Below are 26,790 nucleotides of genomic sequence, written 5' to 3' on the forward strand. Positions count from 1 at the left end.
GCTCTGTCATTCAGCCTTTTTTTTTTTTTTTCAGAAAAAAAACTAACAATTATTCTAAATAGACAATTTTGTATTTTTGTGAATTTGCCGTCCAAAAAGGGAGCGGCTGAAACCACACCAAAGGCTGACCACCCCCGAAGGCCATGAGGGTGATTCCACCACCCCTAGACTGGCCCTCGACCCCACGTAAGGTGGCTGAGACACCCCCAACGCGAAACCACCCATTTTTTGGCCATTGGAGGTGATTTGCCCACTCTTAGACCGACCTTGGGGGTGGTTGACAAATGGCTAAAATGAGGTAATCGGGCCATCCCATAATTTTTATTTTTTTAGGATTTAGTTTTTTAATTAATATTTTATTATTTTAATTATTTTATGATATATGACATTTGTATATGACGACACGTGACATTCTGTTAGTTTTGGCTAATGGAGATTTAGCTTGCATGCTGTTTTCCACTAAACAAAATTAGGTTTAAAAAATTAATAATAAAAAATATATTAAAACTTGAAAAATTATAAAAAAAATAATAATAATCAAAAAGCTAAAAGTTTTTTTTTTTTTTTTTTTTTTTTAAAAAGGGTGGCCAATTGCCAAAGGAGGTGGCCGCCACCCCATTTTTGGCTAAGGTGGACGAACACCCCCATAGCCATGGGGTGGTCCGGCACCCCAAAAGCCAAAAAAAATAAAACCCAAAACAAAAACAGTTTGGGTTTTGGGGGTGGCCAGACCATCTAGGCCCGGCCACCTCCAAGGGCTTGGGGGTGGCCGAAACCACCCTAGGCCCTTGGGGGGGTTCAGCCACCTTCAAAACCCAAACTTTTATTTATTTATTTAATATTTTTAGCTTCTTAATTACTATTTTTTTATTTATAATTTTTTAAGTTTTAATATATTTTTTATTATTAATTTTTTAAACCTAATTTTCAACGGTGAAAACGGTACTACAACATGCATGAGGTAATTTTCATTACCGCATGCAAGGCAGATCCGGGTAATAGAACCTAACAGAGCCACTGAGGTATTAAATTGGTCTTTTCTCATACGTCATCTACCATTTGTGTGATAGAATTTGAACCAGATGTGAGAAAAAATAAAAATATGTAAACCTAAGTACTAAAAAAAAAAGTAATTAACCCTTATAATTAACAAAATTTCAAGCATTTAATTTCCAAAATAAAAAAGTGATTTCAAATCCGGCGTTTTCTAAAAAATTTATCATATATTTACCCAACTTTTATTCGCAAGAGCAGAGGAAATAAGAGAAAGAGAAAAGAAAGAATCTGCTATTCCTTTCTTGCAACTTCAGCTACTAAAGAAAAGTCCTTCACTCACAACCAGAACCGTCCGATCTAGGGATTCTGGATACCTCAGTCTCGCTTCTCCGATTGCGAGCTCGTCCAAGCGCCCGCGACGATCTCTGTCGGTTTGTTTCTAGGTTTCCTTGTTTGGACGTTCTGTTTTGTTCCTAAATTTACTTTTTGTGTTATTACTTTATTGTCTGAATTGAATTTTATCCATTTCTCTGTTCGGCTGCTGAGAATACTCGAGGAATTTATCGTTTCGAATACCTTAAAGAGTGTGTTGGTGTTTTGTGGTATTGTTAGTTTTTAATACAGGAAAGCAAATGGTTGAGAATATATTATGGATTGCCTTTGCGGCAGCGATTAATCAGGATGGAAATGGTTTAAATTTTTGAGATAATGATGTGTTTGTGTGAAGGATAGAGGAAAAGATTATTAAGGCTGCGTTTGGTAGGAGAGAAAATTGGATGATGATGGAGTACCAATGTAGTAAAAAATACTGTAGAAATGGACAGTAGTAATTTTCGCATAAATTAAAACGGTAAGTTAAGGTTTCCTCGAAAAGCTGGCCCAAACTTGATTTGTATGCAAAGAAAGCAAAGGGCATGAACCTAGTGAAACAAGAAATGTGGGTCTTTATGTTCTAATTAAGTAGTTTCAATCTCAATTGGAAAAGAAAAGAAACTCTATTCAACTAACCTTAATGGTTGGTTGTATCAAAGGAAAATTGAGTGCACTTCTCTACTCTTATTTCTTTTCTTTTCTTACACTTTCTTGGCACCAAATGGTGAATTACAGTGTATTATGCAATGAACAACGGGTGAAATTTTTTTATTTGTTTTCTTTTCCTGCACTTTCTTGGCACCAAACAGTACAATTTTGTCATCTTAACGCTCGTATCATTTATTTGTGGATAGAAGGTTGAGAGATGTCGAGGTTCCATGTGGGAGGGAAAGTGGTGGAGAGAGTTGAGTTGTTGAGGAAGAGGCACTTGGCATGGCGATTGGACGTGTTGCCCTTTGCCATTATATATATTTTGTGGTTGACTGCCATTGTTCCTAGCATAGACATTGGGGATGCTGCCATTGTTTTCGGTGGACTTGTTGCTCTTCACATTCTGGTCTGGCTTTTCACGGCTTGGTCCGTCGATTTCAAGTGCTTTGTCCAGTATAGTAAGGTATGCAATGTTCACATCTTCACCAAGAACCATATATATAATGAATGTTATACACACATACTATATTTTATAAAAATATGTCTCTTTTTATGTTTTTGTTTCTGTGCGTGTGTATAAAACATTCGAGAACTCAAGGAAGTGAATTGAATGACACTTTCCTCAACATTTATAATGGTAATAAGAAACTTTGTTTTCAAAGGAATGTTCCAGTTTCTTGATTTTGTCTTTTTGTTGAAGCGATGCAAGTTTTCGGCACTGATTTTCCTTGGAATAATTTTGGGATGTGATTTGGGCTTATATTTGTTTGCAGGTTAATGATATTCACCAAGCTGATGCATGCAAGGTTACTCCAGCCAAATTTTCTGGTTCTAAAGAAGTAGTGCCTCTTCATTTTCGTAGATTAGTAAGTCCATTATATTTATAGTTTATCTTCTTAAATATTTTTTCCTTGATTGTAAAGAAATATTGGAGTTATGGCTTTTAGTCTGTGAGATGCAGTGCATACTTAAATCAGGTTGTTTTGCTTCTTAAGGACTATTTCTGGTATAAGTCTTTATAGCTTACCTCTAGCTTGTGGGTTCTAAAGATTAACATATTGGGACATTATTTGGTTTGGTTTCTTCTCATGGCTGTTCGTTTCTTTCTTTCATTCTCTATCTACTTATTGGTCTCATTTTGAGTTTAGTGCACACTCTTTAAAAATAAAACGCACGGTTTGTGCATAAGTGGATCTTGTGAAGTTGATAATAGTAATTCACTTTTTAAATCAGCAAGCCGTAATTTTATGCTCTAATTTTTCTGGAGAAATCTGATAAATGCACATATAAGATGCTTAGAGTTCGAATTAAGGAGAAAGGTTTGGTTGGGTGATATTGATGTGAAAGCATGAAGAGAGAATAATAGATATGCATTGGTGCCATAAAAAATGCATAATCTCAGCCAGTTGTGGAAGTCGGATAATAAAATACATTGCGCAGAATTTTTTCCTCTTCTCCACAAGGCCACTTTTCTAATTGATCAATGGTAGTGGGTCCTCAGATTAATGGAAATGACAAAAAGTGGTGGCAGCATTCTTGATTTAATTTGTAACCTTTTATATTTTTAGGAGAAGAAAGCTCAAAGCTTGAGGATACCTAGCAGAATGGTGTAGTTGAACTTGTTCTGGAAACAGATTGACATGATACTCTTAGGCTAGTGGATCATTGGATGCGTCCTATATTTGCAAAAAGAAGTGCAGGTTGAAGTTTATGAGCAATGATGACACCTTGGATGAGAGAGTTATTGGATATGTTCTTGCAAAAATAAATGCATCCTTCTTTTCTGGTTCCATCATGTATTTATCCTGCTCTGGTTTGTTCTTATAGATACTAGGCAAGTCCTTTTATTAAGAACACCTTTATATTTGCATACATGCAGAGACAAATGCTAGTTTTTGACTCAAGAAAGCCTTGATTCCATTTACATAGGTTCACATAAACCAAAATGTTGTGTTTTCTGCAATTGGTGCCCTTTGGTTTATCATGTCAAACAAAGAAGACTCAAACTAGGAGTTAATTATTCAAATCAGGCATCTTATACGTAAATATTTAAGTTAGGAGTTTATATATGTAAGGTAGATAGATTGGTAATAGGTTTCATCTGTTTCTTTATATTTTGGTTTAGATTTTTTTTTTCTTCTTATTTTTGCAAGTGCTATTGGCTTATATTGTTGGCATATTTGTTTTTAGTTTTGAAATTCCTTTGCTTGACAATGTAGTCTTTCCCTTGAACAGCCAGCAAGTTCTTCATCTGCAATGGATTTGGAAGAGATTTACTTTGATTTCAGAAAGCAGTGCTTCATCTTTTCAAAGGAGAAGGAGACATTTTGCAAGCTTACCTACCCTACCAAGGAAACAATTGGACACTATCTCAAAAGTACTGGCCATGGTTCTGATGCTAAAGTTGTCGTTGCCACTGAAAAATGGGGACGGAACGTGTGAGTTACCATTTTGACCTTTTCTCTTATGTTTGTATCTGTTGAATATTTATGGCTGTTTGATTTCTACTTCATAACCTTGAATGGAGATGTTTGATGAATAAATCTTTCTCGATAGCTGTGGTATTTCTCTTATTACTGTCTGAATTCTCACGATCATGAACCACTGCCTGTTTCTTAGTACTATGCAAAAACCAACTTTTACCGACCCTCCCTGAGCATTTCGACTCTAATAATTGGCTTTCAATACATGTCGGCTCAGTAGTTGGAAGATTTTTTGACTCCCGACATGTGTCAGGTTTCCTATCCATATTTAATTTATAAGAAAAAGAAATAGAAAAAAAAAAAAAAAAAAAAAAAACCCTGTAACAACCCTTGGCATTTCCTCTCCCAGTCGGCAGTTGGTGCTCCTTTGGCGGAAACCACAGAGATCACAAAGCAGTGTGTTGATTCAGTCTCTTCACGAGCATCCCCAAACAGAGAGCCAAAGATCTCCATTCTGAGAGCTAGAGATCTGATCCCAAAGATCATCGAGAACTGCACATCCCTGGCATTTCTTAGTTGAGAACAACACTGAGATCACTAAGACTAGCACAGCTTGGAGATCTCCGCCATCACCTCTGATACCTTCGCCATGGGCAGCTAGCAGCTATGCTTGGGCCATCTACTATACGGGTGGCAAGGGCACTTCCACCTATGTCATACTGGCCATAGAGAGCACCAATGCCTGACCCAACTTCTGACCTGAGGATGTTGATGTCGGTTTGGCTCAGAAACCCTCCTTAGGTTGGGTCAGCTTGAAAGTTAATCTCCGTTTGGACTTCATTTGGGTCGGAAGTCAAAAGGGGTGGGATTTCAGACCCAATCAGGTTGATGCCCACCCCTACTGTTTCTGGGGATTATTGGTTCTTGTTCTACCTTGACTTGTATGTGTTAAAAACTTATTTCTACCTTCAGCTTTGATGCCTTGAGATCCATTAACATGTATGCATGTTGGAAATATTAGCACAGCTCGTCATGCCATATCTCTGTATAAAAAGGACTAGGACCAGCTATCATTGTGTCCCAATAATTAGATTAAGTGTGGTGGAAATAAGTCAACAGGATTTTTTTTCCTTAACTTTTATAAAATTTTCAAATTCTAGGCACTGCAACAGTTTTAGGGGTGATATTTGGGAAAAGCATGTTTCAATTGGATGGTCACATCTGACCTGAAAAAGAAAAAAAATGGTCAGAATGTACCAAATGGATCTGATTACCACTTACTAGTATACTTTTTATGCCTGCATAAGCATACATATATTTTATTTGGGTGGTAATAGTTATTTTTGGAATATGGAACTGATTGCATGAGACTGGAAGGTGTTATATAATTCTTCATTTATGCTTGAATTCTGCATCTTCTCAGCTTGTACAACAAAAAATCCCAATTAACATAATCATAAGCTTTTTCTATTTAGATACTAATGTTGATTGAGAGTAACCTCCATTTGAACAATAGTATCTATTTATTGTTTGAGATTGTTATGCTTTTAATGATATTTCAATTAATGTTTTGAGATTATATTTGTTTTGTTTGCATCATTGATTTGTGGATACCTTCTAATTAAATTTTTTATTTTGCTTCTCATTATTTGGTCATCATTCCATTTTATTGGAAGGTAATCTTTGTGATACTGGTCTTGGCTTTATTGATTTAATTCTGCTCCGTAATGTTGGCATTGTAGATTTGATTACCCACAACCTACATTCCAGAAGTTATTGAAAGAGCACTGCATGGAACCCTTTTTTGTATTTCAGGTTGTCTCTAGTCAGTGCTCTCTCTCTCTCTCTCTCTCTCTCTCTCTCTCTCATTTCAGGTTTCTTTTGATCAATTTATGTTTGGTTCTTCACTCTTTTGCTGCTTTTTATGCTCGCCCTGCATGTAGGTCTTCTGTGTGGGTCTCTGGTGTTTGGATGAGTATTGGTATTACAGTTTGTTCACCCTATTCATGCTGTTTATGTTTGAGTCAACAATGGCAAAAAGTCGGTTGAAGACTTTAACTGAGCTAAGACGTGTTAGAGTGGATAGCCAGACCTTAATGGTGTATCGATGTGGGAAGTATGTTATCTTGATGTCAATTAAGCTGGTTCCTTTAACTTCTATTTTTTATTTTCAAATTTTTTTCAATGGTTGTTTGTCTGTTTGTGTGGATTTTTTATTTTTTTGAATTATAGGTGGGTTAAACTCTCTGGAACGGATCTGTTGCCTGGGGATGTTGTCTCTATTGGGCGTTCTTCTGGTCCGAATGGAGAAGATAAGTCAGTACCAGCAGACATGCTTATATTAGCTGGAAGTGCTATAGTGAATGAAGCCATTCTCACAGGCGAGTCTACCCCACAATGGAAGGTGGTTCTCTTTTTCTGATATACTTTTTTTTTATTGTGCTTACTTGTGTGATATCTGATACACTGATCGATCTGATATGAGGCTTCTAAGGTGAATATGTCTTATGCAGGTTGGGGTGAAGTATTTTTTTTAAAAGGAAATGTTGTGTAGTTTCAGTTTTATGAGTTTGAGTGATCATAATCTGTACTAGGCTACTTTTCTTTGGTTATTTGGTGATGCATAATTGCAGACATGAATTACATTCCCCAGATGACTCATAAGAATGTCATTAACTGATTCTTCATTCAAAGACAGGAAGAAGGAGAAAGAATAAAAGAAGATTATATCAGTTTTTATAATAGGAACTGTGTTTGATAGTATTTTGGATAATTTTGGTAGACTAAAATAAAACTTATACATTTGTTGGACTTTCTTATGCTCAGCTATATCTCCCTTTTTTTTTTTGTAAGTAATTTTTATGCTTGGCTATATCTCCTTACTGAGTGAATTTTCTTCACTATTGTTGTTACAGCTAATTGATTGCTTTTAATATTGTGTAATTATTGTTCATAAAAAAATATATTATTGTGTAATTACTGACTTCATGTTCACCTATATCTTTTCTGTTTTCTTAATATCTTGTTAAGTTCAAAATGTCATCATGTGGGTGATGACAGGTGTGGAGAGCCCCTCCTGCTCTCTCATTTTTCTTAAAATATAAAATAAGTTTGTATACGTGAGGACATGTGCATTTACATCTCTACCAGAGTTTGTCTGGGCTATGGAATGCCCCTCCTGCTCCCTCATATTTCTCTCGAAAAATAAAATAAGTTTGTCTGCACTAGGACATGTGAATTTTCATCTCTACCAGAGTTTGTCTGGGCCATAAGCATATAGAGACTCGGGCAATTTTATATTTGGCATTGGTTTTATTATCATGGAGGAAAATGAATGACAAGTTTTGAGGACCGTGAAAGGACTTGGGAGAAGATTGTATCTTTTTTCTTCTATATTTTGTATCTTTGGATAGCTTATTTTGTTTCTAATTTAGTGATTACTTATCATGATTTCTTTTTTCCTTTTTCTTCTTTGAGCTATGTTTTCTTATGTATACTTCCTATGTACCTCGGGCACCTTACGTTACTTTTAATGAATCTCGACTTTTTTAGGTTTCAATCATGGGAAGAGGAATTGAGGAGATGTTATCAATAAAGAGAGATAAGAGCCATGTTTTATTTGGTGGGACTAAGATTTTGCAGCATACTCCAGATAAGGTAGTTAATGTTAAAACCTTTTCTTTTCTTTTTTTTTTTTTTAGGTCAAGACATGTTCAGGGCTTTTAAACTTATGCTTTTAAGTCTTTTACTGGATTTCAGACCTTTCATCTGAAGACCCCTGATGGTGGCTGCATAGCTGTTGTTCTGAGGACTGGATTTGAAACAAGTCAGGGAAAACTGATGCGAACAATTTTATTTTCTACAGAGAGGGTAATTGATATGTATTCTTAGTTGAGCAGTGATTACCTTACTTTATAATTTAATTCCTTGTTTTGGGGATAACATTTTTTTAATCAAATATATATTGCAGGTTACAGCTAACAGCTGGGAAAGTGGGCTGTTCATTTTATTCCTAGTCATATTTGCAGTAATAGCTGCTGGTTATGTACTTAAAAAGGTAAGTAAATGGTGCCTTAAGGGTACATAATGGATTTTGATTAGTACAATTCGTTCCTTTTTGTGATAATGAGAACATCATTGATGTAGGGGCTAGAGGATCCCACAAGGAGCAAGTACAAGCTTTTACTAAGTTGTTCACTTATTATTACTTCTGTGATCCCTCCTGAGCTGCCAATGGAATTATCAATAGCTGTTAATACATCTCTGATTGCCTTGACACGGCGTGGAATATTTTGTACAGAGCCTTTCCGAATACCATTTGCTGGGAAGGTCCATTTTCTGTTTTTATGTATTAAGTTTTTACTTCTTTTTCTGGGCTTAAGAAATGTTCTTTAAATTGTTAATTGTGTTGATAATTCTCCCCTTACATAGAGATAGTGCTGGTTTTCTGATAGTAATCTACATTTGGCAAATGTATGAATTTGGTGTGGTTGGTTTAGTTAGTCTCAAGTTCATCTTATCTTTATTTTTCTTTTTTGATATGCTGAGCGGTAGCTTTGGCATCCAAATATTTATAATATGCTGGTAGGCCTTCTACATTATCTGTCATGTCATACATTTTTCTCTCTTCCTGGTTTTATAGTTAAATTTCGGCAAATATCACATGTAACAAGAAACCTATTACTGGAGATTTTATTGATTCATCATTACATTAAATATCTTTAATGGTTTCCCCACCTACAGGTTGATATATGTTGTTTTGACAAAACTGGAACACTTACATCTGATGACATGGTATGCCCGATATTGAGCTCAGTATTTGATGCTCATTTGTTGTTGTTATAGGCGTTCTTGATAATTTGAACCATCTCATTTCATGAAATCTTTTATCTTTGGCTCTTTTCCAGGAGTTCTGTGGAGTTGGTGGGTTAACGGGCAGTATGGATTTAGAAACTGATATGTCAAATGTGCCAGTGCGCACTCTGGAAATTCTGGCTTCTTGTCATGCCCTTGTTTTTGTTGAGAACAAGCTGGTATGCAAATATTGTATTTTGGGCAAGCAGTATTGAACACCTTTATTTGGTCATTATTTATAACTTTTTTTATTGTGCTTGGAAGGCATATGAGATTCAGTTGTTGAAGCTATTCTCTTAGTATATGCCAATTTCTTCTTCTAATTAGATGTTTTCTCATGTATACTTCCTATGTACTTAGGGACATATCTCGATTACTTGTTAAAAAAAAAATGGTTTATGTCAAGTTTATACGGTGAAGAATTCTACTTCTCATGATATGAGATTTTACATGAGCGTATGCTAGAAGGCCTTTATTATCAAGTAAAGCCTTGAAATTTGATGGGGTAACAGGATTATTAGGAATTTGATGTAAGGGTTCATGTGCCTGCAAGGAATACCAACTGGTGACCAGTTGTCTGCAATCATATTTGAAGACTGCTATTGAATGTTGTCTAGCTCCCTTCCTGAAAACCTATGATGAATGTGTCTCTTGTAGTTTATGCGTTTGTGGCCAGTAATAAATAAACCCATTTTTTGCTGTGGTCAGTTTACTCGTGCCAAATTTAGATTGAATGTGCTATTGATGAATTATAAAGATAATGAAACAGGGAATGCTGCTTCTCGTTGTGTTAGCTATAAGTGGCTCAAATCATTTGGACAATCTTGCGTTCTGGAAACTGCTTTGTCCAATTCATCCTTCTTCTCCTTTCTCTTTCCAACCTTGGCTGGGATCAAGTTGGCCATTTTTTTTATACTGTTTGAGGCTACTTTCTTAGAAGAGACCCCTTTAGAAGGAACTAGAAGTTCAAAATAGCATCAGTTAGAAAAGAATCCTTATCTGTTGAGAATCTACATCCACATTGGCAGTAGAAAATATACTTTTTTGGAAAGGTCTTTCTTCCCCTGCTGGTATTGTTCAATATGCATGTTACTTTGACTCCATGCTGTGTTGGAGAGTTCCATTCTTTTGATCATATTTTGTTCTTTAGAATAAACAACCTGGCAGCGCCACCAGAGCAACTTACTTGAAATCTTGCTATATGTTTCATTTTGCACTGATGAAAAGATTATTTTCAATCTTCTGTTTAAAAATTCTTTGCTCTAAATTGCTCATGTTGCTTTAATATTCCATAAATTGCTTCAATAATAAGAATTATTGCCTGTAGGTGGGTGATCCTCTAGAGAAGGCAGCACTTAAGGGAATCGATTGGAGTTATAAATCAGATGAGAAAGCCATGCCAAAAAAGTAAGCAGTAACATTTCAATATTATGAGTCTTACTGTTCTTTGGAATTGATTCATATATTTCTAGTTTCATTTGTCCTTTAACCTGTGATTAGACTGCAATTGCATTGGCAATTATCCCTTTCCTTGAATCCTTTTTTTTTTTTTTTTTCCTTTTCTTATCTACCTTGTTTACCATATTTTTGGGTTCTTGGATCTTTGAAAAAATTAAAGTGATGCATTCTTTTTTTGGAAAAAAATATATCCAAGCGAAATGAGAACACATGAAAGAAAATGTGGAAAGAAAAAAGAAAAAAGAAAAAAGAAAGAACCATCCCATAAGAACAAAAGTAAAAGTAGATAAGGGTGGCAATATGTTGTGAAAAAGCTCATTTGGACATGGCTTGTTATTTTATCTGATCATTTGTTTCCAATATCCATTAATTTTTGTGGTAACAACTGCTAAACAATGCATCCTGTCTTGAAGCCAATCCCTTCATATATAGACAATTTTATCACTTTTATTATGTGCTATGGGTTGCAGGGGAAATGGCAATGCTGTTCAGATTGTTCAACGACACCACTTTGCGTCCCACTTGAAGCGAATGGCAGTTGTTGTTCGCATTCAGGAGGAATTTCTTGCTTTTGTGAAGGTCTGTAGGTTGTAACTCTGCAATTTGTGTGCATATTTACAAGGATCAAGATGTTTGAACATCCTTTCTCCACACAGTTCATTTAGTCTGTAGAAGCTGGGAAATCAAAATTCTGACTCCTTGATAATATTCTCTTTTCTCCTTAATTGTTGACCTGATTGTTGATCAGTATTGAAATTTTAAAATATCTAGAGATGGTATTTGCTCTACTTCTTGCACCGTATATCCTTGCTAGTGATTCAAGTCATCCAAAAAGAACTCAATTGGAGGCTCAGTGCAGCCCTTTTCCTTGCAGCAATTTTGTTTCTTTGCTGATAAAATTTTTAAATCTCACTGCAGGGTGCCCCTGAAACTATTCAGAATAGACTTGTTGATGTGCCATCATCATATGTTGAGACCTACAAGAAATATACACGTCAAGGGTCTCGTGTCCTAGCTCTTGCTTTCAAGTCCCTTCCAGATATGACAGTAAGACTTCTTTGGGATTTATTTTCTTTCCGATGTCATAGGATTTTCTTTTTCATGTGATCCTTTCTTTTTCAATTAAGAGGAGAGCATTTGTATGGCATCTTTGACTCAATGTCATTTGTCTTAATTCTAAGAACCTAAGTCTTTTCTCCTTTTCTTTCCCTTCAAAAGAAGTTATATATCAAGCAGTATCTATGAAGTGATGCATACGTATACAGGTTTAGAGTTAGGAACTGATTTCTTCATTGTTTAGTTATTCATAGTGCCAGGTGTTGAGTGACAATTCAATTTTTTCTTCTCTAGATTTTAGTGTCAAGAGTTGGCTCAAAGGGGATCAGTTTTGTCGGGAAAATTGTCCATGTTCAATGTTCTCTTTGTAGGGGAAAGCTCAAGTGCCATATTTTATGGTCTGAAATTTTAATAGTTGTGCTTTTGTCTGTATAGTTGTATGAAATTCCGCACTAAGGATAAAATGCATGCGGGTATTTTGCCATGTTTGTGAACCTTCTGTTTTTTTCCTCTCATCCCTTTCTTTTATATATTTAACTTTTTACTGTTCTCCTTTCTCTCACTCGTTTGGTTATTTTGGAAAAGGATAAAGTGTGTTCTGAAGTTTGTACTTCTGCTTAATTTCTATTAACTTTAAAAGTGAAATTACAGAAAAGCCCTTTCTGTGCTTCCTATACAGAACACACTGGTTTTTCCCTCTCTCTCAGGCATTACTTTGTTGGTAAATCTGGTAAAACCATTCAATCTATGTATCTATGTTTGTTTGACTTATTGCTTATTGTATGTTACTTGCGTGAAGGTTAGTGAAGCTAGAAGCTTGGATAGGGATGTAGTGGAGAGTGGCCTTACTTTTGCTGGTTTTGCGGTAATCTACAAACCCTTCTGTTTATATGCAATACCAATGACTTTCCCATGTTGAATAAGTTTTTGCAGTAAATGCTTGTTGGTTGTTACTTTTCTGCCTTGTAATTTGTAAATGCTCACAATTTAATTTTCAGGTTTTTAACTGTCCTATTAGAGGAGATTCAGGCACAGTCTTGTCTGAACTAAAAGGATCTTCACATGACTTGGTAAGCAACATGTTCTTCTGAGTTTTTTGTGAGGAAAATGTTGAAAAGACTCTGTAGCATGAATTAATATGTTTACACTCTAGCAAATAATTCTATGATGAAAAAACTAGTGTATTTAATAGACTGTATTTGGTAATGAGCTTCCAAATCATCAGAATGTTGGCCCATTGATGCTTAAAATCTCAGCAGATTAGCCCTATAATTAGATCTGCCCTATGACTAATCTTTCTAGGGATGGATTTTATTTTGGAGGTGCAATTCAACAGCCACCCCTTCAAAATTATCAATATAGATGCTACCAAATCCTTAAATCCTTAGAAGCATTGTGTTCCCCCCGGAATATCAATTGGTAGGCCATGCACATGACAAAATGGCCATTTTTAGATATCTTTTTCGTTTCCCACCACCACACACCTCCTTTAATGACAATGCATCTATTCCTTGCTTGTTATCGGTACATGACAAAACAACTGTTAGGTATGATTCAGGCCAAAGGTTTTGGTACTGTAGTAGGGAAATTACTAGTTTGCGTGGCTTCCTTACCCAGAGTCTATCCCCCCTGGGTCTCGCTCTTTCTATTTCTTTCTAATACTTTATAAAATCTATCAGGAATCCAATCTAAAATCTAGACCAACCCCTCCTTTACCCCTTACCTGCTTGACCTACAGCTCAAGTGGATCTCTAACTGAAGGCCGTGTTTTTCAATGACAGGTGATGATTACTGGTGATCAAGCTTTGACAGCCTGCCATGTTGCAAGCCAAGTTAATATTATATCAAATCCAGCATTGATTCTTGGTCCAGCAAGGAATGGTGATGGGTATGAGTGGATATCCCCTGATGAGACAGAGATTATGCAGTACAGGTGAAGGTTTTGTCCTTTCTAAAATATATATATATTTCCCGCAATAATAATTGGCTCTATTTTTGCTTAATTTGATACTTTTTTCTTTAAACTGTTTTTGGCCCTAAAGAACTGCACAGAACGTTGAGTTTGCTTTGTCCTTATGTCCTTTAGCTTTATGCCGTCTTTATGTCTTTTTATGGAATTATTTTCATAGCTTTACCAATTTATTGAGCACTGTTTCCAAATTATGATTTAATTTTCATTTTCTGGACTGATCAATGAAATGTAATTGATTTCAGTGAGAAAGATGTTGAAGCTTTATCAGAGTCTTATGATCTCTGTATTGGTGGGGACTGCATCGAAATGTTACAACAGACCTCTGCTGCTCTACGAGTCATCCCTTACGTGAAGGTTCTGATTCAATCTTTGTGTTTGAAACCTGTTTTTGATGTTGGTGTAGTCTTGACAATGCATATATGGATCATTGTCTCAGGTTTTTGCAAGAGTTGCTCCCGAGCAAAAAGAACTCATCATGACCACCTTCAAAACAGTTGGAAGGATAACATTGATGTGTGGGGATGGGACTAATGATGTTGGAGCTCTGAAGCAGGTAATATGTTGCTGAAGATAGTTAATTTTTGTTCATGTTTTTTAAGTTTCATGGATATTTAGGCTACGTTTGGTACCATGGGAATAGGAATGGGGGATAGTTGACTTCTTTTGCTTCTTGTGTCCTCAATAGCTGGGATAATTAGAAAGTTTTCATCCAGTTGTAATCCTGTATATATAGTTTTTTGCCAAAATCAGAAGTAGCAGAAAAAGGTACAAGCATGTAATTTTATTTTATTTTTGTAGGCCCATGTGGGAGTTGCTCTATTGAATGCAGTGCCTCCAAGTCAAAGTTCTGGGACATCTAAGGATGAAGGTACGAAGTCTGCCAAGTCAAAAAAATCTAAGCCTACATTGGAAGCAACTGGAAAAGGTATGGTTCTAAATGGAGAAGGCTCGTCGAAAGGTAAAGGTACCTCGAGGTTGGATACCACCAACGTTTCTGCTGGTAATCGCCATCTGACAGCTGCAGAGATTCAACGACAGAAGCTGAAGAAGATGATGGATGAGCTAAATGAGGAGGGTGATGGTCGTGGAGCTCCCATTGTCAAGCTTGGTGATGCCTCTATGGCATCACCATTCACTGCAAAGCATGCGTCGGTTGCCCCCACCACAGACATAATTCGTCAGGGTCGCAGTACTCTAGTAACTACCCTCCAGATGTTCAAAATACTGGGCCTTAACTGCCTTGCTACAGCGTATGTATTGAGTGTTATGTATTTGGATGGTGTCAAGCTCGGAGATATCCAGGCTACAATCAGTGGTGTATTTACAGCTGCCTTTTTCCTGTTTATCTCGCATGCCCGCCCCCTTCACACCCTTTCAGCTGCACGTCCCCACCCTCATGTCTTTTGCTCCTATGTATTCCTTTCTCTCATGGGACAGTTTGCGATCCACCTACTTTTCTTGATTTCTTCTGTGAAGGAGGCTGAGAAACACATGCCTGATGAGTGCATCGAGCCAGACTCCGATTTTCATCCCAACCTGGTGAATACAGTCTCATACATGGTGAACATGATGCTTCAGGTGGCTACGTTTGCTGTGAACTACATGGGGCATCCTTTCAACCAGAGCATCTCTGAAAACAAACCATTTTTGTATGCCCTCTTGGGTGCTGTTGGTTTTTTCACAGTTATTACTTCTGATCTATTTAGGAGCTTGAATGACTGGTTGAAGTTGGTGCCTTTGCCTGGTGGATTAAGGGATAAACTACTGCTTTGGGCTTTTCTCATGTTTTTGGCCTGCTACTCCTGGGAGAGACTCTTGAGGTGGGCTTTCCCTGGTAAGATTCCAGCCTGGAAGAAGCGTCAACGGCTTGCTGCGGCTAATCTACAAAAGAAGAAACATGTCTGAGTGAATCAAAGTGGAAAGAGCTATATTTTGGATGGCTATGCGGCCGGAGCTGATGGTGTGATGGCATCAAAAGGCAGAGCCAGTGAGCGGAATATAGCTGAATGGCTTTACATTTTTTAACAGTTGTATCAATCAAATTGTGAATTTTCCTCCTTTTGTGGTGGGAGATTGTCTAAAAAGTACCAAGTTATTAATATTTTGCAGGGAGAATATGATTTTAGGATGCTTTTTGGATATAGGAGATTGATACATGACGGATAGTTTCAACCTTTAGAACCATTGTACCCGACTTACATTCCACATTTGATTATTGTCTTTTCTAAAGAAAGTATTTGATACAGATGTTGTTCCTTTTACTTATTGTTTCATGCTTTAAGGATTCCATATTATTGTTTCATGGTTCTCCTAACAGAGAGATGCTTGTGAGAGTGTACTTCCCAAAAAAGAAAAAGATAATTGTTGGCCTCTTCAACCTTTGCATCAATGAGAACCAAAGAAAATGTAGTGAAGACACTTGTTGGGAATGAAACGGAGATGATTCATTTAATAGTTCATGTTAGAATGGTGTATATGTTGGCACATGGTGAATGTCTTGTCACATTTTTCAAAGGGACCAGGAAATTTATCTCTAATTTCATTGTGCAGTAATTCTTAAAAGCCTTGAGAAGAGTGCAAGTCCAAGCTGGTAGTCTCTGCATGCTGCAGAAGATACGAAGCTGTTTTTAAGTCCAAGGAGCCATTTAGCGGGATGAACCCAGTAGATCACCGCCTATTATCCCGCCAAGAAACTTGTAATATTTGAAGGATTTTAAAATTTTAGTCGTGGTAAGATTAAAGAGAGTAATGTTGGAAATGTATCTCATAATAATGCTGATGTGGTAATTACAATTAATCCTCGTTAAAAAAAAAAAAAAATCAAAGATTGATTGAAGCTATCACATTTATTGTAAAGAGAACATGGAAGAGTCTAAATTTGAAAATAAGGAGGTAGAATGATTGTGCAATGCCTTATGTGTTGTGTGTTTTCAAGTTACAAATTTGAGGTTCAGCTTGCAATGGATGGATGCATATTATAGCCTAACTTTGGAGCGAGTAATCGGATAAGGATCCTTATAATTAGTTGTCTGAATTGCTCCACAAAGAGGTGGGTGCGAGGTGGGTTCTGCACCTCATGCTGCCCAAGATAAGTGGGTCTCTACTCTCTAGCCCCCTCTATGTAACGCTGTCCAAATTGAACACAAATCTTACAGCCAATTGTAAGAGAACGGATTTGAAGGTAATTTTACTTCTCTATACGCAGCATAAGTTTTGAAATATATTCTTTCTCTAACACACTCAGTTTTCAAAAATGATTTCATGTACGTGCGTAAAAAAAAAAAAAAAAAAAAATCACACTTATAAACTTTGACTCAGTGCAACTTGTCTCCATGCACGCGATGTATTTTCCATCCACATTTAAAGGCCTAATTAATCTAACCCTGAGTGCAATTCAAAACAAATTGGTAGTTCGTAAGAACAAGTTATAGTGAGTCAAAGTTTAGAGGCGTGAGTACAAATAAAGTAGAAGTACAAAGTGTAATTTACTCTTAAAAGAAATACTTAGAATTTCAAACCAGAACTAGCTGGAGAGGCAGATTCTCCAGCTCCACGCCTATGCATATACAGTATATAGTGGAAAACCATGCATCAAAATCAAGACCAAGATGTAGTTATTTGCAGAGTTCCTAAAAAGCAGAAGCCTTTTCCATACAAAAACGCATAAATCCAATGGTTTGGTGAATCAATCATTGAGACCAATCTGATTCATTATACACTCGAGTCTCAACATGCACGTACATCCTTTGAAAATCATTTACCTTGTTCTTTCAAAAGAAGATAGAAGTGATGCCAGATCTAGCTAGGTCCATAATCCACACCGGACAAGTAATATGGAAGCATCAATTAATTGTATGGAACATTACAAGTTTGCTTGGCGGCTACTGTTCATATTTAAATAGGACACAATCTTTTCAAAATCATGTTAACCAACTTTCTTGACCTTTCAGTGTATTGGGCAAGGGTTAATCTTCATACATGGTCTTACAACTTTGTATATATATATATATATATATTTTTGTTGTGATGAATGAGTAACTTTTATTAACAAACAACTAAACACTTTACAAAGAAAAGCTGAAGCAAGGAGTTAAAGCTGTAAACACCTAGACAAGCAAATAAATCTCCAAGTCTTAATTACGACAGTCGCCCGGATCCGCTCAATGCGAAACAAAAATTGAGTCCATGGCACTAGTACTATATATACCCACTATCAGCATAACATCTCTCAGATGAATCAACGTTTATGTGCTGGTGGCGGAGAAGTCTATGATCCTTAAGAAAGCCAGTTCATCGCAAGGCAGGATAATGCTCTTCTGGCTATCAAACCCATACTCATCAGCAGCTTTCTGCAGCAGTTGCTGGAAAGTGGGATTCTTCAAGAAAGATAAGGGAATGACAAATCTTCTCAGTTCTTTGCCCACATAGACCACAAAATGCCCCTTTGGTGCTCTTTTCATCTCCTCGTTGTCATGTTTCCAAGCCATTTTGAAACAGTAGACAAGTCAATGTGCTTAAAAGGGTCTCCTCTATATCTATATATAGAAAAAATGTCTGCCTTTTCAGCATTAAAGAAACAGTAACTAACAACTAACACAAGATATATATTTGTTTTTCAAAAAAAGCAGGATAGAGCAATTAGAGTGGCTACTCTATCGGGTATGATCATATATAGTAGCTTTTGCTCGCTTGGAATTAATGACATGAAAGGCTTAAACTGGGAGAAATCACAAGTGCTCTCTCAAATAGATCGGTTGAGCCATAACTTAATTTAATTCTACTTAAGACACTAGTGACACCCAAGCCAATGGCATGAAAATAATTCCAAGCGCTTTCTATTTTGGGATTCGACTTTGAGGCTTTCCACCCACTAAACCATTTGAGTTAGCCCAAATGCCCCCCACCGCCACCCCACCCCCAAAAAAAAAAAAAAAAAAAAAAAAAAAAAAAAATTCCTACAGAAAGATTTTAAACATGTGGGGGCACGGAGAGAGTAGAGAAAGAGGGAAATGATTGTCAGGTTTGTTGTTGTTGTGCCGTGGCTAACATGTTGTGTGGTGTATGAGCTGCACATGGGGCAAATTAATGGTTACACATTGGATTGGAAGCAAGTGAACAATACAAACTCAACATCCACATCTCTAGAAGCGTGTTTTACGTGTGTAAATGATCTTGAAGAAATATCAATCCACGTCTCTAGACTTGCAGATCATGCTTCATTGGATGTGGCTAATCTTGATTCTGTTCATGAATCATGCTTGCGAGCGTACGTCTTTGCTATTCCTCCGAATTCAAAGGTGCGGTGACAATACATGATATTGACATAACATGAAACATGGCTTTTTTCTGGAAACAAAACACCGATTTTGGGTTTGCTATCGATCCCTGTCTATCCTACAACAGTGGGACAGTACTTTTTGTTAGGTTTTTTTTTGGGGGAAGGGTGAATTATATATGCATTGCCCTTCAAATTATCACCCCATTTACATTCATACGACCTTTAAATTTAATTTGACTCACTACAACTCATCCTTACCAACTACCATATTGTTCCAAATTATACCTCGGGTCAGGTTGGGTCGTTAAAGTTTACCGAATTCAACAAACGTGAGTCTCACGTGACCCAAAGTCATATCACATATATGCAATACGTATATATTGAAGGATAAAATTACATTTTTCCCATCCCCCCACCGAACTTGACAGACGTGATCGAGTCTCAAGTGACCTAAAGTCATATGTATGCAATATGTATATATTAAAGGATAATATTATGTTGCCTGGCCACCCCGTCCCCCCCCCCAAAAAAAAAAACTACCACCTCTGTTACCTACTTATGTAAGGTGATGAGAACTAAGTAGAGAGATTAATATGATAGGATTTTCGAGGAATTATGAACCTCATGTAGTAGGATTTTCGAGGAATCTTAACCTCTTATGAGTAATTAGATGTGCTCTCAACTCTTACAAACGCAGGGTTTGAATAATTTATTTGGTTGATTTTTATTCAATAGCAATGCGGGCTTAAATAACAAAATACAACAAAAGAGTGCCAAGAGAAATAAACTTCAATGTGGACCATAACTCAACTACTAACATAATTAAATCTATTCCTATTAACACATTGACACTTATAGTCCTACCCACACAACAATAATAAAACAATAAAACAACTAATGAACTGAACAATTAGTAAAATAATAAAACACTAATGAACGAAATAACCTAATAGATAATACTACTTCCTAAGAGACTTGCTATCTAACAATGACTACACATAACAACCTCATTTGCACTCACTTCTAAATTTTGACTCACTACAACTTGTTTCACGTATGTGACATGTTTTCTATTCATATTTAACGGAACAATTTGACCTAGGGTGCAACTCAAAACAAAATTGATAGTTCTTCAAGACGGGTTGCATTGAGTCGAAGTTTAGAGATGTAATTATGTAAATACAAACGGGGTGGTAGTTTTAGAAAAGGGCTAAGGTTTGGTTCAAAAGATTCTTGGCAAGTAGGCCAAGAAAAGGGCCATTGAGGAGATTGGGAGTGTGTTTGACAAAAAAATTTGAGAGGAAAATGGAGGAAGGAATTGATTAATGTGATTTTAAAATAATAATAATAATAATTTTTGTGAGAGAACAAAAGTGGAAAACATTGTCTGTTAATGTGAAGAAATGAAATTGCCTTTTTTAGAAGAAGTTTCTTTGCCAAACAGCCCAGTGAATTTGCAGCAAAAATTGGGAAAAAAATCTTCGATCGGCCTGCTTTGGAAAAGGGAAGAGAAGTAGCTAGTTATATATGTTGATCAAAGGTAACACATTGATTGGAAAAGGGAAGAGAAGTAGCTAGTTATATATGTTGATTAAAGGTAACACATTGAGATTTTGTTCGTATGAACATGACATATAATTACATGTGCAATGGACGACTTCATGTGTGATTGAATTCAAACTTTACCAGACAGGCGTTCGAACGGTCCGAATAAGTGGGGTTGAAGCCCAAGTACCCTATCACATGCCTACATAGAGTAGCATGAAGCTCAGACATCTGAACAATAATTTATGTACGGTATTTACTGCAGGGTATGTGCTTCCATTTTGAGGATCATCTGAAATTCATGTTGAAATTAAAGAGGATTGAGTGGATCAAAAGTCTCAAGAATCCTTCATATCTTTTAAATATTGTCTGCACATGTGCAGCAAAGGACTGATCAGCACTGAGATACTAAGTTTTCGATTAGACCTGACAATGGAGTGGGTCTGCCGAAGCAATTTCTATCACTATATATTTATATGATATCAAACTATTTATATGGATACAATAATTTAGCAGACATTAATCGTGTCCCTTAAGAGACCACATGTCTATTATGAGGATTATCTGGTTATTACAAGCCCTTAAAGTTGGATGATATTTTTTCTAACATTTCTTTCTTATTTGTTTATTTCGCTCATGGAAGTATGTGCACGATATCATTTTCTATCATTTTGATAGAATATTAATTGAATGATTTTTTAGATAAATAATAATTTAATATGGTATACAGATGTTTATAATAATATTCAAATTTCTTTCTATCTTTCTTTATATTAGTTCAATAAGATAGAAAGAATGACTTTAGTTAATACTACATTTTGCTTTTGTTCTTAATGATATTTACAATACCATTGGTCCTTATTTATAAAAAAATATATATATATGATAAGTGAATACAACATAAATAAGCTAATCAAATCACAAGAATTTGATATGGAGATATATTCTAACAATATGGTAAAAAAATTATAGGCACATTTCAACTTATTCATCTATGTTGCGTAGTGGATCGGTCGAGATCTGCAAGACCATTAAAGCGCAAGTTGATTGGCCGGGCCCATTAGCTATGTGTGGCCCATTATCCTAACAAAGTAATAGGGCAGTTGGGGCTTCCACATGTAACATACACATTTAACCAACGTGCTCACACAGTACCCATCTTAACCGTTATATACATTGTGCCCATAACCCACGACCAGAGGTAGTTATAGCAAACTTTTCGGGAACGTGGGAGCTAGGAAATCAGGGGCAACAACTACACTTACTGACTTTGGCATCGGAGTTATCATCCGCCGGCACACTCAGTAAGTTCATGTGTAAAGTTTGTTATTTTGCAAGTTGGGCTCCCTATCGATTCACGTGGATCACCCATTCAGAAAATGTGCAAAGAATTTATAATGTGAACAATTGCTTATTCATCTAGATTGTGCCATGAACTTATATGTAATCTAAAGGTTCAAACTAAAACAAAACATTTTATTCCACCCGCACTAAATCACTCAATAACTTGTTCTTGACTTTGCCACACAACCTTATTTATCCTCCTTCACACCGAAGAATTTAGAGGCATTTCTAAATATTGTATAAGGAAACATTAGGAAAGTCAATCCACTCTAGGAAAAAAAGAAAGAAAAAAATCCAGGTTTGCAAGGAAATGGACACACCAACGTTGTGTGGCTTTTGTGGGTGTCAATTGTCATGCTTCACCTGATCAAACAGAATCGCAATCATAAACAAAGTATGGGCTTTCCTTTTTCTATTGGGCCGTGATTCCAAACACAAAACCAATACATAATAATATAATGCTTTTTTTTTAGAGAAATAATATAATGCTTGTTTAGGCAACTAATACATTTTAGTATTCTTTTAGGATTATTCCTACTCAACGTGGGAATAGGAATTCAATTTTTATATATATATATATATATATATATATATATATATATATGTTGTGTTTGGTCTTTGGAGTACAAAAGGGTTTAGGAGAATTTGGCGGTTAGGGTTTAAGGGTTTAGGGTTATTTAAATCAAATTTGTCGTTTTCTTGTTTTTGGTTGCTTTTTTAAGAAATAGGAATCACTTTTTTTAATTTTTTGGGGTTGGTGCTACAGTGTCCGCCTCTCCTAAAACCCTCTTCCTCTTGCCTAAAATCCCAAAACCCATTGCCGATCCTTCCTCAACAAATCACATCCGAGGTAATCTCTCTCCTCCCGCTCTCTTATTCTTTTTTGTTTTTCTGGGTGTTTGTTTGTTTTTGTGAGTGGCAAGATTGTGGTTTTTTTTTTTGGTGAATTTTAGGGTTTATTGTTGCTTTTCAGTATTTGAGGGCTTGAAGGCTCTGACCCAGTTGTTTTTTTTTTTTTTTTGGTTTTCTCTATAACCCTCGTTTTTTTTCCCTTTGGTTTTAACACTGTTTAGGGTTTTAAGTTGTTCTTATGCTCTGTTCTAAACGACCCCCGTTTTGGGTTTTCCGTAGGAAATTTCCTGGTTTTTGCGGTTTCCGGGGTTTTGGGGTTTGTGGGTCTTTTTCTTTCCTTGCTTGCTTGGTTTTTTCGTTTTTATTTTTTTATTATTATTATTTTTTTTTTTTCTGATTGCTTGCTGAGAAAATGAGGGAATGAAAAGTAAACTAGAGAAGTTTGAATGATGTGATTTATTCTTCTTTTTGCTTTCTTTCTGGGAAGGTAAAAAAGACTGAGAGAACCTGCATTGAGCATTAAACTGCGAAAGAGAATAAATATTATTTGTGGTAGTACATATTGTTTTGAAGTTTTTTTTTTTACTTAAGAGGCTATTGATCAAAAAAACTATATATTCTTAAAAATATGTGATAAGTTACTACAGGACCATTTTAGAGCATGTTGTTATTTTTCTTTTCTTGTTCTACTAGCTTTTTATCCGTTTGGCTATTGATGTGTATTATTTATAATGGTTTGTAAAGATTAGTAAAAGTATAGCAATTATTTTTATGTAATCTAGCATTTTTGGCTGTTTTCACTGGAATTCAATGTAGACCTTATACATAGTGCTAATGTTCTTGTTAATCGTGCGCTATTACTATCTTCCGTCATGTTATTCGAGTTGAATTGATCTAATCTATCAATGTTACTTAATTCTTTGGGGTTTAGTGGTTTCAGCAGAAGCGAGTGGGATGGCGCAGTTAGCTGGTCACAAGCGAGTGGCGGCATGTGTCAGTGTGCATCGAGAAAACAAACCTCAACTTTCATCAAGCATTGCAGAGGAAGCAGATTCAGAGGATGATAGAAAACCAGTTATTAAAGCTGAACCTCTGGTGATGTCAGGAATTAGGAAGAGAAAGCGACTGGGCCGTAGTGAACTTATAGAGATGAAAGCAGCAACGCGCATGAAGGAAAGGCAAAACAATAGCTATAATAGTAGTCAAAGTAAGTGTGATCCCCATAGTCAACTTATAGAGATGAAAGCTGCAACGCGCATGAAGGAAAGGCAAAACAGTAGCTATACTAGTAGTCAAAGTAAGCGGGATTCAAAGAAGCTCAAGGGTATGGAGAGATGGTCCGCTGATAGGTAAAAACCATTTATCATTGTCTTTCTATTTAGTGCTGGTTATGCTAGTCTGCTATGTACTTTTTGAATCAAGTATATATCATTCAGGTATAAGATGGCCGAGCAAAGTATGCTTGAAGTCATGAAGGCCGAAGGAGCAACTTTTGGGAACCCAATTTCTCGTCCAGCACTGAGAACTGCTGCTCGCAAACGCATTGGTGACACTGGACTGCTAGATCACTTACTGAAGCACATTGATGGTAAAGTGTTACCAGGGGGGACCGAGCGGTTCCGGCGGTGCTTCAGCCCCACTGGAGTGATGGAGTATTGGCTAGAGAGTGCTGACCTTGTTAACGCTCGGCGGGAGGCTGGGTGGCAGGATCCTTACTGGGTTGCACCAAATAGGCCAGGCTGTGGCCCTTCCCAGGATCCTGTTTCTGCTGGAGAACTGATGCTGCTTAAGACAGAAATTGTCAAACTGAAAAGGTAAGACTCTGAAATACTTAGAAGTTACTCCTCCAGAAAGGAAATCGTTATAAGTGCTATTAAAGGTGTACTTCTTACATTTGTTCTTTTGCATAAACAGAGATATGCAGGAGCTTGTATCCAAGAATCAAGAGCGAGATGAAGCTGAGGTGAATGTTAAACATCTTGCATATACTTCCGATGGTGCTTTGTGAAACCCCATTTTGAATATTTTACTGACAGGTGATGCATAAGGATTTGGTGAAATATAAATCTACTGTTGATGAACGCCTGAAGGAGATCACTAATTCTTTGGTGGGTATGAAGGTACTGAAAAAATACACTATCATCAGTCTTTCAGCTTCTGGGAGTTTTGATAGATAGACATGATTAGATGAATTCAATTGATTTATTTCATTTTATGTATAGATGTACTCACGATTAGATCAGTAGGATTTATGTTTTTCTGTTAATTCAGCCTATTTTGTTTGGTTACAGGGGATTCATGAGGAGTTGATAGCATGGAAAGCTCAGGTTGAGCAGCAGCTGGGAGAAATTAAAAATTCGTTAAGTAGCATACAGGCATCAAGGCAAGACACTGCATTCAGTCCTCCAGCTTCTGAACGATGGGAAGATTGGCTTGAGAACAGTAACCAGGATAACATCCACGGGAATGAATTTGCACCTTTTTATGAGAGCACAGATATGGCTAATGTCAAGAAAGAAGTTGCTGTGCAAAATCCGTACTCAGTCCTGCCAACAATACCTGGTAATAGCTCGTCTGAGGACCATATTTGTGCAAGAGATCTAGAACTTAAGGAAGAAATGGCCAAAATGAAGAGGTAATAGGTACTAGGCAGCTCAACTTTATTTTTATTTTTTATTTTTTAAATAGTATGTTATGGTTGATCTTACTTGTTTCCTCGTTTTATTGTTTAAAAACAGAGATGTGGCTGAGCTGGTGCCCGTGAAGCAAGAGGAAGATCATGCTAATGTGACCCCAGATTCTTCTGCTACCGCCAATTCAAAGTCAGACCTTGATAACTCGTTACTTCCAGTTCAGGTGAGGTGGAAAAGCCTGCTTAGTGGCAAATATTTTGATACTTAATTTCATATTTCAACTCAATAATGCTTGTGGAATTGCCTTTTCCGACAGGAAGTGATTATGGAGCTGCTTAAGTGGAAGGATAAGACAGAGCAACGGCTGGAGCAGATATCAAATTCTGTGAATTGTCTGCAGGCGCCAAACCAAATAGATTTTCTTCTACCTTTCAGCTGTTAAAAGTGTGGAGATAATAGGATAGGATGTCGGTATTAGCTCCATGTTCTGGAGAACCATAGGTACCCTTTCGGACTAGTAGGATTTTAGATTTTGTATAGCATTACAAGTTGAATGCATGACTCCTAATTTCAAACCTCTTAAAGCCATTAGGATCCATATCTAACCTAAATTATGAGACAACATCCAATTTGATGGGTGAATCTATTGACAAATTTGACATACTTATGTGCTGTACATTGGTGATGTTCTGCCTTTGAACTTTGAAGGGATGGAGCATAAGAAACAAACAGTTGGCTCCCCTGATGGATGGTGTAGATGCTTTATAGGAATGCTCTTGTTGTACTGGACTCGATCATGTGTTTATTTTGCTTACTTATTTTCTTGGTTTCGGATGATGTGATATATATATATATGGATGGATGGAGTAATGATAGACTGATGATGGACTAAAAATCTCATTGATGCTAATGAGAGATGGCAGGTGCTTCAATAGTTTGTGTTCGTCATACATGCATGTATAAAAACATACGTCATGGACTAATGGTTAGGGCTGTTAAGTGAGTGAATCGTTTGGCGAACAAGCTCGAGCTCGGCTCGAATATTAAATGAAACACTTCGTAAACATAAATCCTGGTTCGAATATTAAACGAAGCAAGCTCGGCTCGACTCGGCTAAGCTCGTGAGCTCGGCTCGTATAAGGCTCGCCTCGCTTATTAGGCTCGACTCGTATATTTTTTATTAAGTAACAAATAACAATATATAATCAACATTACTCATTTACTCAATAATAACAAATATATTATATACCTTTTTTTTTTTTTTTTTTTGTTATTTATGCCTATGTGTGTATATATATTATATATTATATATATGTATATATTAATATAAAAACATATAAGAAATATATGATATTA

At 36.4% G+C, this 26,790-nt stretch overlaps 2 protein-coding genes across 9 annotated transcripts; both read left to right on the top strand.

Moving 5' to 3' along the window:
• The first annotated feature begins 1,228 nt into the window (after nucleotides 1-1,228).
• Nucleotides 1,229-16,027, top strand: LOC132183655 (probable manganese-transporting ATPase PDR2). 3 transcript variants are annotated; one of them, XM_059597014.1, is made up of 22 exons: nucleotides 1,229-1,439; nucleotides 2,223-2,482; nucleotides 2,793-2,885; nucleotides 4,255-4,457; nucleotides 6,185-6,257; nucleotides 6,386-6,558; nucleotides 6,675-6,846; nucleotides 7,995-8,099; nucleotides 8,202-8,312; nucleotides 8,413-8,499; nucleotides 8,589-8,771; nucleotides 9,186-9,236; nucleotides 9,350-9,475; nucleotides 10,624-10,703; nucleotides 11,225-11,333; nucleotides 11,673-11,801; nucleotides 12,610-12,675; nucleotides 12,809-12,880; nucleotides 13,592-13,743; nucleotides 14,025-14,136; nucleotides 14,219-14,335; nucleotides 14,581-16,027. In XM_059597014.1, exons 2-22 carry the CDS (start codon nucleotides 2,234-2,236, stop codon nucleotides 15,685-15,687), a joined length of 3,570 nt encoding a protein of 1,189 aa, XP_059452997.1. In that variant the 5' UTR covers nucleotides 1,229-1,439; nucleotides 2,223-2,233; the 3' UTR covers nucleotides 15,688-16,027. The 3 variants fall into 3 exon arrangements, with proteins under 3 accessions (XP_059452997.1, XP_059452996.1, XP_059452998.1); XM_059597013.1 differs by having other exon boundaries at nucleotides 1,229-1,427; XM_059597015.1 differs by having other exon boundaries at nucleotides 1,229-1,427; nucleotides 2,226-2,482.
• Nucleotides 16,028-22,615: 6,588 nt separating this feature from the next.
• LOC132184204 (protein DYAD) lies at nucleotides 22,616-26,248 on the top strand. 6 transcript variants are annotated; one of them, XM_059597746.1, is made up of 8 exons: nucleotides 22,623-22,799; nucleotides 23,733-24,150; nucleotides 24,238-24,615; nucleotides 24,716-24,764; nucleotides 24,838-24,921; nucleotides 25,093-25,436; nucleotides 25,540-25,657; nucleotides 25,755-25,843. In XM_059597746.1, exons 2-8 carry the CDS (start codon nucleotides 23,756-23,758, stop codon nucleotides 25,755-25,757), a joined length of 1,371 nt encoding a protein of 456 aa, XP_059453729.1. In that variant the 5' UTR covers nucleotides 22,623-22,799; nucleotides 23,733-23,755; the 3' UTR covers nucleotides 25,758-25,843. The 6 variants fall into 6 exon arrangements, with proteins under 6 accessions (XP_059453730.1, XP_059453729.1, XP_059453728.1 ...); XM_059597745.1 differs by having other exon boundaries at nucleotides 22,627-22,799; nucleotides 24,838-24,909; nucleotides 25,751-26,248; XM_059597743.1 differs by having other exon boundaries at nucleotides 22,646-22,799; nucleotides 23,742-24,150; nucleotides 25,751-26,248.
• The last annotated feature ends 542 nt before the right edge of the window (nucleotides 26,249-26,790 follow it).

Source organism: Corylus avellana, chromosome ca6 (genome assembly GCF_901000735.1).
Source record: "Corylus avellana chromosome ca6, CavTom2PMs-1.0".
NCBI lineage: Eukaryota > Viridiplantae > Streptophyta > Magnoliopsida > Fagales > Betulaceae > Corylus > Corylus avellana.